Here is a 15417-nt window from a genome sequence, read left to right on the forward strand (position 1 = left end):
CTAGGAAGAAGATCTGTGCTATACATGGATGAAACAGGCAAGAAGAAGAAGGGTATAAGAAGACAAGAGAGGAAAGAAGAAGGGGACTTTTTCGGGAGGCTGAAAACTAATAATTGTAATCTTTTGCTTAGAGAAAGAAAGGCTATATAAGTTGTCATCGGCTTACGTCCAAGGAGAGTTTTTTGTCATATTCATCTATTACTTGCATAGATTATGGCATTCTAGCCTGTTTATTAACTTTCCAATATCCCTAACCTAGGTTTCAAACCCATACTCTACAAATTTTATTGTATAAGGCTCTTTGGGCCTGAGCCCATCACTCGTTTGGGTCTGGGTACAAATTGTACACTTACATCATCCACATCTTTAGAAAGATCTTCCACTTTAGTAATGTTGGCTTGAAAGCCTTTCTTGGTCCCTTGATCTTTACGCTTATGGCAATCCTTAGCACGATGCCCCATCTTGCCACACACATAGCATTTTCCGTTGAACTTTGTAAAGTCACCCCTACTAGTTCCGTGACTTGAGCTTTCACCAGAGTACTACCTCTTATTCTTATTATGCTTCACAATGTTTGCTTTAGATTCCATGTAGTGATTCCCTATGGCTTTTCCTGAAGAGCGATTGTCTTCCTCAATTCTCAATTTTATGATCAAGTCTTCTAGCCGCATTTCCTTGCGCTTATGCTTCAGGTAATTTTGAAATCTTTCCAAAATGGAGGCAGTTTCTCAATGATAGTAGCCACTTGAAATGATTCACTTACAGACATACCCTTAGCATGTATTTCATGTAAGATTACCTAAAACTCTTGCACTTGACTAAGCACAGTTTTGGAATCCACCATTTTGTAATCCAGAAATTTGCCCACAAGGAACTTTTTAGTTCCACCATCTTCTGTCTTGTATTTCTTATCCAAGGAATCCTACAATTCTTTTGATGTCTTGATTGAACTATACACACTATACAATGTGTTGTCCAATCCATTTAGAATATAGTTTTTGCACAGGAAGTCAGCATGTTTCCATGCTTCCACAGCAGCAACCACTTGCCTATCTATCTCATTTTTCTTGAGTTTTGGAGCATTCTCATACAAGATTTTTGCCAAATTCAGGGTTGTGAAATAGAACAACATTTTTTGTTGCCATCCCTTAAACTCAGTACCATTGAATTTCTCTGGTTTTTCTCTATGATTAACAGGAACAGTAATAAGGGCAGCAACAGACGCAATTTCATTCGACATTTCTGTCAAAATGAAACTCCATCAGATTGAATTCTCAAAATCCAACTGAAGCATTAATTTATATTACACAATAATCAAAATATACAACAACCAAAATGTATAACATACGGCACTGCATTCTAGAATCACTTTAAAGTAAAAATCATATACAATATAAAAAACCATCTAAATTCTGTACAATGTCAGAATATACAAAAAATCTTGATGGTAAAAGTGTTTTACACAGGTACCAAAGAACTACAATCAAAATTCAAAAGGAACATGGATATGTACAACTGACAAGCACTTAGAAAACTAGACAATACACAGCCAACGGAGTAAGGGGTTCAGAGCCATGTGAAAAGGAAAGATCATAGCATATATAATATATAATATACCGGATTGCAGGAAAAGAGCCACACAGTACACATACACTAAACTATAGACTCTAAACATAGCACAGCCAAGCAAATAAGACAAACAAGCTTAACATCAAATAGAATATTATATTATTATACAAAAGATATTTAAGAGAGAAGAATTCTACATTCAGTGTTTCTTAGAAACACAATCCTGCAAATATATATTGCTCAGTCAAACAAAGATTAAAGAATACAAATATCTTAATATAATATATATAAACCAACTATCCTTCAAAAATAAACACTGCAAACACCAAAGCCAATCAACCAAAGATTCATTTAAGACAAAAGGCTCTTTTAAATTATTATGTAAAGGAAGAAGGGAAGATCAACAAACTATACCAATTTCAGTCAAGCACGTAATCCACATAATCAAAAGATCCAAGTACATGATAGACACAAAACCAGTTTTCTAAGTTTCGCGCAATGTATCTACTGTTACCGATTTAGTATTTTACAACAAACACAAATTCCTTTCACCGTTAAAGACTGTTGGGTTTATATCAACAATTTATTTTTGTGATAAAGCAAAAGGAACAATACACAAATCTAAGAATAAGCAATAACACAAATAGATGTACAAGATAATAGTAATAAACAAATACTGAATATGTATATATATAAAAAGAAATCTGCAAATAATTAAAAACTCACAGACCAAATGCGTGAAGGATGAACAATTTAGATCAAGTCTTGTGTTTGACACAATCTCCTTAAAGCAGATTTCGCCCCTCATACAATCATTGTGGTGCTTTGAGACTCACGGACGTCTGCCTCCTAGGATAAAATGATCTATAGCATAAAAACGAAGCACACAAGGTCGTACTCTGCGAACTACTCAATGTCTTTTACTCTCTCTTTGACACAATATGAAATGCACAAAAAATTCTCACTTGGAGAGTTTTTTCTGAAAAATAGTTTTTATGAATGAGGGACTATGTAAATTTATACGTTACTGAACAAATACTCTGTTTCAGTAATAACTGCTGTGGACAGACTAACTGACTCAAAAATTAAAATAATAAAATATTATTATTTGGACAAGTAGGCTCAGTCCACATATGCCAAAAGTCCAACCCAATGTCCAACTCATGAGCATATAAACTCATATATTATCTATTTTCTTTCCTATGTGGAACTCAAGATTTTTACTACTTTTAATAGCATCTTGAAGTGAACATAGAAAAATCAATTTCTTATTCACTCCATGCTATTTTTCCAACAACTTCAATACATTAGATACATATGCTTTTTTGGTTTCCTCTTCTCCTCGTCCAAATGACACAAAGAAAATCAAAATCGTCATTCAAATCCTTAGCTATATTCAAATCCTCTTGCAGATTATATGCTTAAAAATATAGAATAAGTCGTTGCCCTTACTTCCTAATTGGACCAAATCTCTCACTTGCACAGTAAAGGGAATTGTGCTTCTTCTTGTTGTATGTTGTTGATTTGTGATGTGTGACCCGGTGCCTTTGGACGTTGTGGATGGAAGACTCTTGAAAATGACTTAAATAATTCATCATCATGATGAGATTGAGATAATGATCTTGATGGATGAAGTTTTTAGAGTTGAATCGGGAAGTGTTCAAAGTGTGATGATTCTATGGTGCCTAGAATTTTTTCAGGGTGATCGGGATGCTTGGAGTGATGTGAAAATAGTGATTTAGAGGTTGGGAGTGATTGCTAATAAGGCTATTTGTGCTCCTTGCAGAGAGTGGTGTTGCATGATAGCAACCTAATTTCTCTCTACAAAAACACTACAAATTGAATGCTAAAAATTTGACAAGCTCAAAGTCCATTCTTCAATGATTTTTTTTTTTTTTCTTGTATTTCTACAGGGGATTGAATTAGGAAATTCAAATTTCTCTCCCATCCCACTAACCAATGCCCTGTTTGTGGTATTAGATATTTAGATACAATCACACAAGCATACAAACTTCTTTTACAATTTTGGCTGGAAGGATCTTACGAAAGGGATAAAACAGTGATTGCCCCCAAATTTAAATGGTGCAATTAATTCTAACCATTATTTTATAGAAAATTAGAAATCAATAACATATAATAGATGACCTATTGGTCCAAAACTCAATAGGTTATAAGTTATCAATTATATCAAAAGAACCTATTGGTTCATAACTCAGAATTCTTTGCAGTTCCCCTGCCCAAGCCGAGGCAGAAGCATTCTTTCTTGCACACTCTTCAGCAGCAATTCTTTTTTTTTTCTTTTTTTTTATGTGAAATCAGCCAATATTATTCAACTACTAGAAACAATTACAGAGTCTTGGATGAGGGCTTGTTCAATACAAGAAGGAGCCTCCTCAATTCATACAGTAGAATCATTTATGCTGAAAAAATACTTGGCTAAAATATGGGCAGGTTTGTTCCCTTGCCTCCTAACATGTGATACAAAGACCGTACAAAAATCTGCACTTTGGAGTTTCATCCCCTCAACCAGCGAATCAATTGTTGAGGGAGGCGAAGAAAGACCACAGATAGCTCGGACGAGAACCAAAGAATCACCCTCCAGCACTATATCTTGATAACCCATGTCCCTAGCCAACTGGAGACCAGCACTTCTTGGTTACAAATCAGTCCACTTTGAAAGAGATTCCAAAATTATTATTGATTCCATTAATGATTCAAGCCCGAATCTAGGTTGGGAATTCCAGTCCACAATTGCTGCCATCAGATCTTATTTTTCTTGTTTCTTTGGATCCCAAATCCTATTATTGGTTAGACTCACAATTTAGCCTGTTGGGCTTCTTTTTGTAAGATCTGGGGACCCATTACGGTCCTACCTTGGGCCCTTGAAGATGTAATGGGCTGTTCCTCCTGTCCTCTTTCTGTTTCTCTAATAAAATGATTCCTATTTACCAACCCAAAAAAAAAACAAAAACAAAACAAAATAGGTTTTAAGTCATCGATTAAAAAATAAAAAAGATTCTATCAAAAGAATTGTGTAGTTATCACTTATCAGGCATGTTGTCATTCTGAAAATGACTAGCATGAGTACCATAACCTGGACTCAGAATCATGAATTAGGATGTCATACACATTATTGAAAGACTTGTTTTTTATTGTTGTCATTTTCCTAATTTGTTATTATGTATTTATCTTCTTCATTTCAGATATTTTTAGGACTTTTTAAGTCAAAGTCTTTATATGATAATCTATTAGAATCTGTTTAGAAATGTTTTTACTCAGAATAAAATGTTTTTTTAGAGACATGAGACATCAAATTAGCCCCTAAGCTATAAAATGAAAATAGAGAAACCTATTATAAGTAATATCTCGGTTTTTTATTTTCCATTTTTCAAGTGGAATATAGATTTCGAAATTCTAAATTCCATGTGTTATTAGAATCTAACCGTGTATCTGCCTTCCTCCGATATATATCACAGTATCGGCATAAGTATTTATATACAAACTGCTTTATGTTAATAGCTTGTACTATCCAGATTCTAGAATGTATGAGGTCAAAGACGCATTTGTGCACAACTTCTTTAAAACATTCCAGTTCTGTATGACCAAACTAAAAGGAATGTGTTAGCTAAGACTAGGAATTTCAGACAAATGATGCTATCACGGCAAACATTTCACTCTCTGTCAGACGTGTTTCCAGCTTTATATACAAGAACTTTGTCATTTCAAATACAATTACAAGCTCTCTGCCATACCTCAGCACAAAATCTAAATTACACAAATTTCTCTAGCCTAGTTTGTGCGTGAGGCCGGAGGAGATAAAAGAGACTCATCATGCCTTTGATATAAAAGTACACACGTAGAAAGAGCTCCAGGCAGCCCCAGCTTCGTTGAGATATGAATATGAGTGGGTATATACAGTATACTAAAAATTTCAATTCTAATTCTCATTCTCATTCTCACTTTCATTCTCATTTTCTTCTAATGATCTCCCCATGGTTTCTCTTGTGAAAAAAGTTGTTACCAACAATCCCATAATACAAACTACACCCAAAATTACCAACGAGATTTTCATTCCAATTGCTTTGGGATAACCTTCCTCTAGATCTTTCTTGTTATGTGAAGCCCACAAAAATCCAACAGACCCAATAATTGCCCCTACCTTGCCAGCAGCACCAGAAATACCATGACATGTAGATCTAAATCTAGCTGGAAAAAGTTCCGCAGGCACTATGAAAGTGGTAGTGTTGGGCCCAAAATTTGAGAAGAAAAAGGTGAGCCCATAGAGGACCATGAAACCTGCATTTGTGTTATGCTCCCAATACGAGTAATAGGGTATTCCAATTGCTAAATAAACAATTGCCATGAATAAGAAACCCATTTGTTGAATTTTCACTCTTCCAATGCGATCAATGAAATAGACAGTGAACCAGTAACCTGGAACTGTGGAACAGATTGCTACGATTGCTTGAAGTTTTGCTACATTGAAAGCATCTTGATAGGCGTTCATATTATTTTCGTTACCAAGGTACTTTTTATATATCTGAGATTGGAAGAGATTGTTGCTGTAAAAGACAATGTCAAGAAGAAACCATGAGGCGGCACAAGAGAACAGATCACGGCCATGGCGACGTAAGAACTGCTTTGAGAAGAGGGGATAGGATGGTTGATGTAGTGGCTGCGGGTCATCTTCTGCAATCTGACTTATTGAAACATCTAACACTTTCTCCATGTCCTTGGCTGCTTGAAGAACATTTAGCTCTACCAAAGCTGTATATCTGTCATAAACGTACAAATGAATTATTATAGTTTATATCAAAGCACCGATCAACAAGAACTCATACTTTTTTCTTTTTTTTTAAATAAATTCAATAGTTGCGATAGAAAAAGTAAAATTTGAACTCTAAATGTCATAAATATACTAAAAAGTGTCATTTAATTGAGTTATAAAGCTCTTGATAACAAGAACTCGTACTTTGGTTACTAAAAAATATCACTTTTTCAAAAAAAACTTACTGTATTTATGATAATTATTTATTATATTTTCTATATATAAATGGATTTTCCTGTTTTGAGAAGTGATAAATTAGTGATTATATTAAAATTTTAAACTGTTACAAAGTAGTAAATTTAATTAACATACACCGGAGTCTGGACCATTCATTCGGGTCCTGTTCTTAGTCAAAAGTAACTAACTAATTAAGAAAAGCTCATACATTGGAAGAGCACTTTTGATTCAAATTTCAAAGGGGCCATAGAATTCCAATTCAATCTGATAGCATCGACTGTTTTCCTTTTTGTTTTCTTCCAATTCCATGTAGAAAATTAATGAGCGGTTGGTAGGTTGGTCCAAAAAAATTTATTGTTCAAATTAAGCCCGCCAATATATTTGTTTCGTCAACCTTTCTTCTCCAATTTTTTTATTTTTTATTTATAAATTAGTGTGTGGGTCAGTATCTCTTCTCCAAATCGATATTTTTTCATCCGTTTTTTTTTCTTGGTTGTGTTTTTGGTGGGGTTAATTTGTTTAGTCACATATATAATTTCGTTGAATTGCGGTTGGTGTAAGACTTTGGTTAATGTTACTCCTTCTTCAGCTATTTTATTAATTTACATGTATAAGAGTTGCTGTTAATTATTTGTAAGCTTCTCTTATTATTATTATTATTATTATTATTATTATTATTATTATGAAATTTCTCTTTCATTTAGTTTTTTTTTTAATAAATTCAATACTTGTGCAAAAATCCTTCAACTTGACTGAGTTTCAATACCCCTATCAACAGTTTAATTGTTTATTTTGTTAAGGTTTGTCCTTATATATGACGATAAAAATTTCAAAATTAATATTTTAGTTCCATATTTTACCATATATATACTAAAAGAAACATTTTCGTAATTTTAGTATAATCTTTGTTTTTTTTTTTATCTATTAGGGTTTTTATATAATTGGAACAATTTGATCTTATTACCATATACAATAAATATAAATAATAAAATAATTCAAATCATAATAACATGATATAATAAATAAATTTTCTTGCTAGGTGAGTAAATGAATGAATATATATATATGAAATACTATAGCTCCTTCATTCACCGGTCATATATATTTTACTTGAAAATAAAAATTATAACTGAAAATTAAAAAATACTGTATATATTTATTTAAAAAAATAACTTAACATATATAGTTGCTGATGTTTTTATTTTTTATGGGATATATACTATATTGTTTGTTTTTAGAGGAATATTAGTATTAATTACTCTAAAACCAAATACTTAAACCCTGAAAGGTACAGTGTGAGGAGACATGTATATGAAATTATGAATTGAATTGTCAACCAAAACATATATAAAAATATAAATAAATAAAAAAATAAGAAGATAATTAAGGAAAATGTGTGTGGTTAGTGGTTACCTGGCAGTCTCAGGCATCATCATCCTCCAATAATATGTCAATGCAGCTGGTACAGCACCCAGCATCAGTATCAATCTCCATGCAATATCAACTCCTTTGGGCGTGTGATCAACCGAAACTGTACCATCGTTTGACTTCGACACATGGTCGAATATGGCACACACGACCATCGTGACCGTCGATGATGCCAAGATTCCAAACCCTTGCATCGAAAACACAGCGGCTATGAAGGCACCACGTGTCCTCTTGTTAGCGAACTCCGACATAATCGTTGCCGACAGAGGGTAGTCCCCACCAATCCCAACCCCCAAAACGAACCTGAAAAACGAGAGGCTCACCAGAACGCACTCTCTCGATTTGCAAATCGAAAAGCCACAGCCCAGCGAGCTCACCACCATTATCATCAATGCTATGCCGTACACGCGCCGCCTTCCTATTCGGTCCCCGAGTCTACCGAACACCAGTTGACCAATCGCGGTGCCCAACAGAGCAATCGCCACCGTAGCTGACATAACCCCAGGTGGGCTCTGATACTTTGGCTTGGCTCGCTCATAGTACACCCTTCCGATCAGTCTTAAAATCGGAGGGATACAAAATAGGTCATATGCATCAGTGAAAAGACCCATCCCAGCTACGATTATGGCTTTGAAATGATATAACTGAGTTTTTGCAGTGTCAAGCGCTGAAAGAACCTTCAAACCCATTTCTGGACTGAAAAAATAAAATTAAAAAATGGGGTTGTCTTTTTTTTTCTCTTTTGTTAACAGGGTAGGGTTTTAGTTATATATACGGGTATATTTATATAAATTAAAACTTTGAAATAAGTAGGATAGGTTAATTCAAGTTGAACTCGATGGCATCAGGTTGTTTCGTTGACAGTGATGGAAGGGTGGACTATTGACCTCTTTGGGTCTATTATATTCCAGTGAAGATGCGGATCCCATAATTTCAAGAATATTTCTATATTGAATTATCTGAGTACCACTGTACCTTTCCCAAAAAAAATATATCTGAGTACCACTGTATATATTACGGTGCCTCATGTTTCTTGTACTATTTGCTTTGCTTCTATTTGTTCAAAGGGTTGGACTTTTTGAGGGATGGAATTGTATTCTCAGTCATTAATTTCTAACACTAATTGCATTGCTGTGAGTTTTCTTGTTTTGTTTTCCTGAGACAACTTTAAGGTTATGGTTTCCTATTTAATTTGATTCGTGGGATTTTCTACCTTAACAATGTTAGCCCCATTAAAAAATAAATAAATACATTGTATATGACTATGATTATGATGGCATATGAATATCTTTATGGTCTTATTGGTCACTATGTCCTTAAAATACAACAATACCAGGTTCTGATTTATTTTTATTTTTTTCCCCCAAACGCGTTTCGGCTTTTGATAGATGTACAATAGGATGTGGCTTCTTCTTTTTTGCTTTTATTTTCTTTTTTCGGCCGGCCCTCCGCCCAAAGGCGGAGAGGGGTGTTCTTTCAAAATGTCAGTTTTGAATACAGAACACGGACCTCGTTATATGATATCTATGGATTTCTTATAGGCCAATATCTAAGCCGAACAAAACGTTTGGAACATTTGAACTATTTTATTTTGACGTCTTAAAAACTATTTTATTAATTATACTATATCATTTTACAATATACTCAACGTCCTATTTCTTATTTATTTCATCTATTCATTTAAATATTAATTTCACCAACTCTTTCTCTCTCTTCCTCTTCATAAAAAAATAATTAAATATACCTACCCACTATCACTAAGGAAAAAAATAATATATAAATGTATACAAGTTGCTACACTGCCATTATAAAAATAAAGATAGCACTGTAGCGCAATTACAAATTTGTTTGCAATTGCAAGAATTTGCAAAACCGGGTAATGGGGAGTTTTGAGGCACTGATGCTAAATGGCATATATAAGAGCATCAGCACCAAAAGTGGGATATGTCAAATGTAAGGCTCTTTTTCCATTTAGAGCCCAAAACACCCAGCAATGAAACTTGTAAACAATTAGAATTGTAAAAAAATTTACAATTGAGCTACAGTAGCATCTTATTAATAAGATGATACTGTAGCTCAATTGTATTTTTAAAAATTAGTTTTTAATTGTCTCTCTCCTCTCTCCCTCATCATTTCTTTTCTTTTCTCTTTCTTCCTTCTCTCTCTCATTCTGCTCTCCTCTCTTCAAACTCAACCCCATTGCCACCACACCATGGCCTGACCCACTGTCACCGGCCATGGCAAGCCACCACGCACTCATTATTTCTCTTCCCTCTCTAGTTGCAGATCAATGTGGTGGCGTGGAGATCGGCGTTTGGGGTTTGGCGCAGAGATCGGTGTTTGGGTGTGGTGGAGATCGGCGTTGGGTTGTGGGTTTGTCGTGGGTTTTGTTTGGGTTTGCCGTGGGTTGCATGGGTTCGGATCAGCGTGGGTTTTGGTGGTTGGAATGGTGGTGGCATGGTGGTGGGTACTGTGATTGGGTAGTGGTTGCTAGCCGATGTCGTGGTGGTTTTGTGTGGTGGTGGCTGGGTTTTTTCGCTGAGTGGGCCACGATTTCGTAGATTTCTTTAGAGATTGATGGAGTTGTTGTGGCAATTGGGTCGACGGTGGAAGTGGGTTTGGTGTGGTGTGGTGATCGGCGTTGGGCGTGGGATGTGGAGATTGGCGTTTTTACTGGATTTTTGTTGGTCATGGAGATTTTGTTGGTCATGGAGATCGGCGTTTTTGTTGATCATGGGATCGTGGGCATGGAGATTTTGTTGGGTTTTTGTTGGTCATTTATGGGTTTTGTTTTGGCAGTGGTGGGTGATGGGTAGTGAAGCAGGTGGAGGTGGAGGTGGTGGTGGTTTCAGTGGAAGAGAGACACAGGAAGAGAGTTAAAAATGAGAGAGAGGAGATTAATGGGAAAGAATGGGATATATTAATTTATTGGGTAGATATATTATTTTAAAGAGTAGAATAAGAGAATAAAAGTTTGGATGTTGTGTATGTTGAAAATTGGTATGATATAAATAATAAAGTAGGTTTTTAGATGGTAAAATATGATAAAATTGGAAAAAAAATGAATGTTGATGCTCTAATACCCAATGCGAATGCTCAAAACAATCTGGAAAAGAAAGATCTTTGGGTGGAATAATTATCATAGGACTTATATATATATATATATATATATATATAGTGTTTGTTTACAATATAAGTTTATATTGTTAGTACAATGTAATTAAACTAAGAATTTTCCATAATCATATAAGCAGCGAGATGTTTCACAATCAATGGATTTCATACATGTGGGTTGTGAGAGACTTGTATTTGTAACAAGTGTTTATTAAACTTCACAATTTTAGTTATTTTGTTAGTGTGTAAGTGTGCCTAAGAGCATGCGTGTAATAACTTTTTCCCCAGAAACACCTTTTTTTTAGTGAGTTCTCTTCTATTTTGAGAGTTTCTACTAGTACAATCCTTCTGCATTTTTTTGCCTTTTTTCCCACTAAAAATCATTTTTTATTTTAATTTATATATCCATATTTTCAAATACACATCCCAAGATTATTTTTAATCTTTAATATTTCATTTAATTATTATATTTTTTTTCTTATCTTCTTTTCTCTTTATCAGTTAAACATTCATTCTCCCAAATAAATATTGCGAGAGCTTCAAACCAGTTGCCAAGATCACATTAACATCAATTTATCCGGTTCAAGCTAAAAATTAGTTTGATTCTATGTGATTAATTTAATTATAATTTCAAATATATTTATATTAATAAAAAGTTTTATAAATTGTAAGATGTGTGGGGCTGGATGGATTAACATGAAGTATAGTTTTATGGGGCAAGGCCTGCTGAGTCACAAGGGGCGAAAATGGGGCAAAGTAGTTTGCCCGTCATGCAAGACAAGGCAAGAAAAAAATCATGCGGATGGGGTGAAGACCCCATCTTCTAATCCTGCCACGCCCCATTGTTATCCCCAAACTTTGGCTCAACTAAACATATTGTGAATGTTTGCCAAAAGTTTCTGTCTAAGCACTCAATTTCATTACTAATCTTGTATTTTCACTCGACTGAAATCCTTAAATATGTATTCTGTCTAACAATCTATGTCCACAAACAAAACTCTTAAGGACTACATATTTAATATATGAGTGAAGTATAATTCATATATTATAGTGAACCCAATATAAGTAATTATAATAGGCTTAACCCTACATTAACTATAGTTAATGGATTTGTAATACAAGTAAATGTCTTGGCTTGCACACCAATTATGTCTAGGCTTGGGCCTTGACTACTTGGACAAATATAAAGAAGTATCGTAACTGTACAATAATTTAACATTACCATTGGTATCCTAATAAATATAATTGGTTGAAGAAAAATATTAACTACTTTAGTATTATCTATAACCAAGTATCATTTGATCATAACCTTCAAAAAAAAAAAGTATCATCTGATCATAAGTATAAAACTATGTAACTATGTAAATTTTATATAATATTCGTTATGCGGGTCTATATATTTTTCAAAAAATTATGGATTAACATATTAATAATATTAGAGATATGTAATCTCATTACTAGAATAAGGTTGGGTCGTCAAAACTTATAAAACATTAGAAATTATAATATGAAATATGAAAGGCATTATTAAAGTTGTTTAGCAACTTCAGAGTAACCCTCCATAAAACTTTTCATAATTTTTTATAAATAAATAAAAAGCAATGATAGTGATGAGCCTATGTTTTAGATAATCGAATCTTATTATCTAATTATAAAAATATTGTAAAATATGTATTTTCCTTTTTTTTTATAATCAGAAATTTTTATTAGGAAAGAAACAAACTACACCAAACCACTGGACTCTCTCAACACAACAAAGGAGAAACAGTCCGGGCTAAAGCTAACATCAAAAGAGCCATAAAACTTGCAAAATAAAGACCACTTGGCTAAAATGTGGGCAGCCTCATTATAGATCCTAGGCACCCAACTAACAACTACATTACTATAACTAGACAAAAAGGACTTCAAATCAGAGCATAGAACCTTGATTCTCCAAAGGGGAGGCACTATTGTGTTCGAAATGAGATTGGCCACAACTTGAGAATCTGTTTCCACTGAGACAGAATCACACCTCAAGTCCAGAACTAAAGAGAGCACCCATCTCATTGCTTTCGCTTCAGCTTGAAGAAGGATGGTGGTGTTCACTTTCCTTGAACCAACAAATACCACTTTCCCTTTCCAATCTCTTGTGACCGCAGCAATGAAAGAGAATCTTGGATCAACTGCAACATCTACATTTATTTTTAAGCCATGCCTCGGTGGAGAACTCCAACCCAAGGCTGATACAGAAACTTAAGGTCTAACAAGGGGGGGGGGGGGGGTCTAGCACTTTTATGCTCAACAAAAAGGCTAAAAATTCTGGCTGCAACTCCTTCCAAATTTATGTCCATGTTCTCAAACATGGAACAGTTTCTTTGCTTCCAAATAACATCACAGAGGATGGCACCAAATAACAAAAAGTCCTTTCTTTGGCTAGGCACAAATTATTCGCAAAATTCGGAGATAAAAGGAACCTAACAAACTCCGAAGGGGAATCAAAGTTTAAAACATCCATTCTCAACCCCCACTAGCTTTGGAACCATAATGATTTAGAAAAGAGACATACCGTGAATAGATGCAAGGTTGTCTCTACAGCCAAACTGCAAAGAGGGCAGCATAAATCCATACTCTCATTAAATCTGCTAATTATCTATTTAGAGGGCAGCAAGTTAGCGGCAATTTTCCAAAGAAGCATCTTGAAAAATTCATGTATTTTTTCTTCCAAATCTGACCTCTAACAGCATCAATATTGGAGGGAGGAGATACCATTCTTGAGAGCCAATAAGCAGATCTAACAGAGAACAATCCGGAGTTTGAAACTATCCAAACCCAACAATCTTCCTTTTGGAAAACAGGGATAGGAATGCTTAGAAATAGCTCAACCACTAGTTCTTCAAAAAAAAAAAATTAATTTGGCCATGTCCCAATTCCTTTGCTCTGGCATTAATAGTTGCAAAACCACCAAGGCCAAATCTGAGTTAGCGCCCTCTTTAGGGGAAGGAATAAAGCCTGGGAGGTTGAGAATCCAAGGATCAAACCAGATTCGAATTGAAGCACCATTCCCAACTTGAAAATAAGCTGCCTTAGCTACAAGATGTCTAATGCCCATTAAACTTTTCCAAAAAGGCGAAGCTTTACCCTAGAAGGAGAGGGAAAGCCAATTATTTTGAACCTTGTATTTTTCTTTCAACACCTAAACACAGAGGCAATCCTTTCCTGAAACAATCCACCGAGGCAATCCTTTCCTGAAACAATCCACCAGCCAAATTTAGAGATGAGAGCTTGGTTGAAGTCCCAGAAGTTTCTAAAACCCAAACTTCCCTCCTTTTGGGTCAACATAAAGACGACCATGACATCGGAGTCCAATATGGACTTGATTTTGAGTTTGGATTCCACCAAAATCTACGAATTGAAGCATCAAGTTGGTCACACAAGCCTTTAGGGAGCAAAATGGCAGACATGGCATAGACCAAAATTGATTGAGCAATTGATTTGATGAGAGTAGCTCTACTTGACCAAGATAAATTTTTGCTTTTCCAGCCACACAGCTTGTTATCCAGCTTCTCTTTAATGAATTTGAAACCTTTAATTCTGCTCTTGGAAAGAAAGAGGAGGACCCCAAGATAGGTGGAGTTTTGAGGCAACATATTGATTCCCCAAGTATGCTTAACCTAACTAATGAACTGGGAATTACCCCTTTAGAAGGGAAACAACAAGTTTTGAGGCAATGTATTGATTCTCCACGCTAATAAGCTGACTCGACCAAGAGCAAAATTTCTCCAAGCAAGCTTTAAGGATGGCAATCTTGGTAGATTTAGCTTTACAGAACAAAATAATGTCATCCGTGTTGCATAGCTTGGAGATGGGCAAGGCAGTGCTTGAAACTTTAACTCCCGAAAGCCTTTTTTGAGATACTTCCCTGTTTAAGAGCCTCAAGAGCACCTCACCTCCAAGGATGAAGAGATAAGGCGATAAAGGATCGCCCTGTCTAAGACCCCAAGAATGGAAGAAGCTTGGACATTGGGCTCCATTTAACAACAAGATAAACTCTACTGACGATAAGCATTGGTGGATGAGCTTGGTAAAATTGCTGCTAAACCCAAAGGCTTTAAGAACTGCTATCAAGAAACTCCATTCCATTTTATTGTAAGCTTTTTGGAAATCTAATTTGATACCAAGGTAACCTTTTTTCTTCCCCGTATGTTTGAAAGTATGCACAATCTCATGGGCTAGTACCACATTCTCATTTATCCACCTATTCAGCACAAAGGCCACTTAAGCTAGATCTATCATTATTTAGCAAAGGTCTCAGTCTATTTACA

At 35.0% G+C, this 15417-nt stretch overlaps 1 protein-coding gene and 1 pseudogene across 1 annotated transcript; both read right to left on the reverse strand.

Annotated features, from left to right (window-relative positions):
• Nucleotides 1-461, reverse strand: part of LOC142619596 (putative inorganic phosphate transporter 1-8) — a 43777-nt pseudogene extending 43316 nt beyond the window's left edge.
• A 4746-nt stretch (nt 462-5207) lies between these two features.
• LOC142639586 (putative inorganic phosphate transporter 1-9) lies at nt 5208-8875 on the reverse strand. The gene is made up of 2 exons (XM_075813746.1): nt 7988-8875; nt 5208-6344 (listed from the first exon to the last, which is right to left on the reverse strand). The coding sequence occupies exons 1-2, from the start codon at nt 8689-8691 to the stop codon at nt 5507-5509; spliced, it is 1542 nt and encodes a 513-aa protein (XP_075669861.1). The 5' UTR covers nt 8692-8875; the 3' UTR covers nt 5208-5506.
• Nucleotides 8876-15417: the final 6542 nt, after the last annotated feature.

The sequence above is a fragment of the Castanea sativa genome, chromosome 1, assembly GCF_040712315.1.
Source record: "Castanea sativa cultivar Marrone di Chiusa Pesio chromosome 1, ASM4071231v1".
In the NCBI taxonomy this organism is placed as follows: Eukaryota; Viridiplantae; Streptophyta; class Magnoliopsida; order Fagales; family Fagaceae; genus Castanea; species Castanea sativa.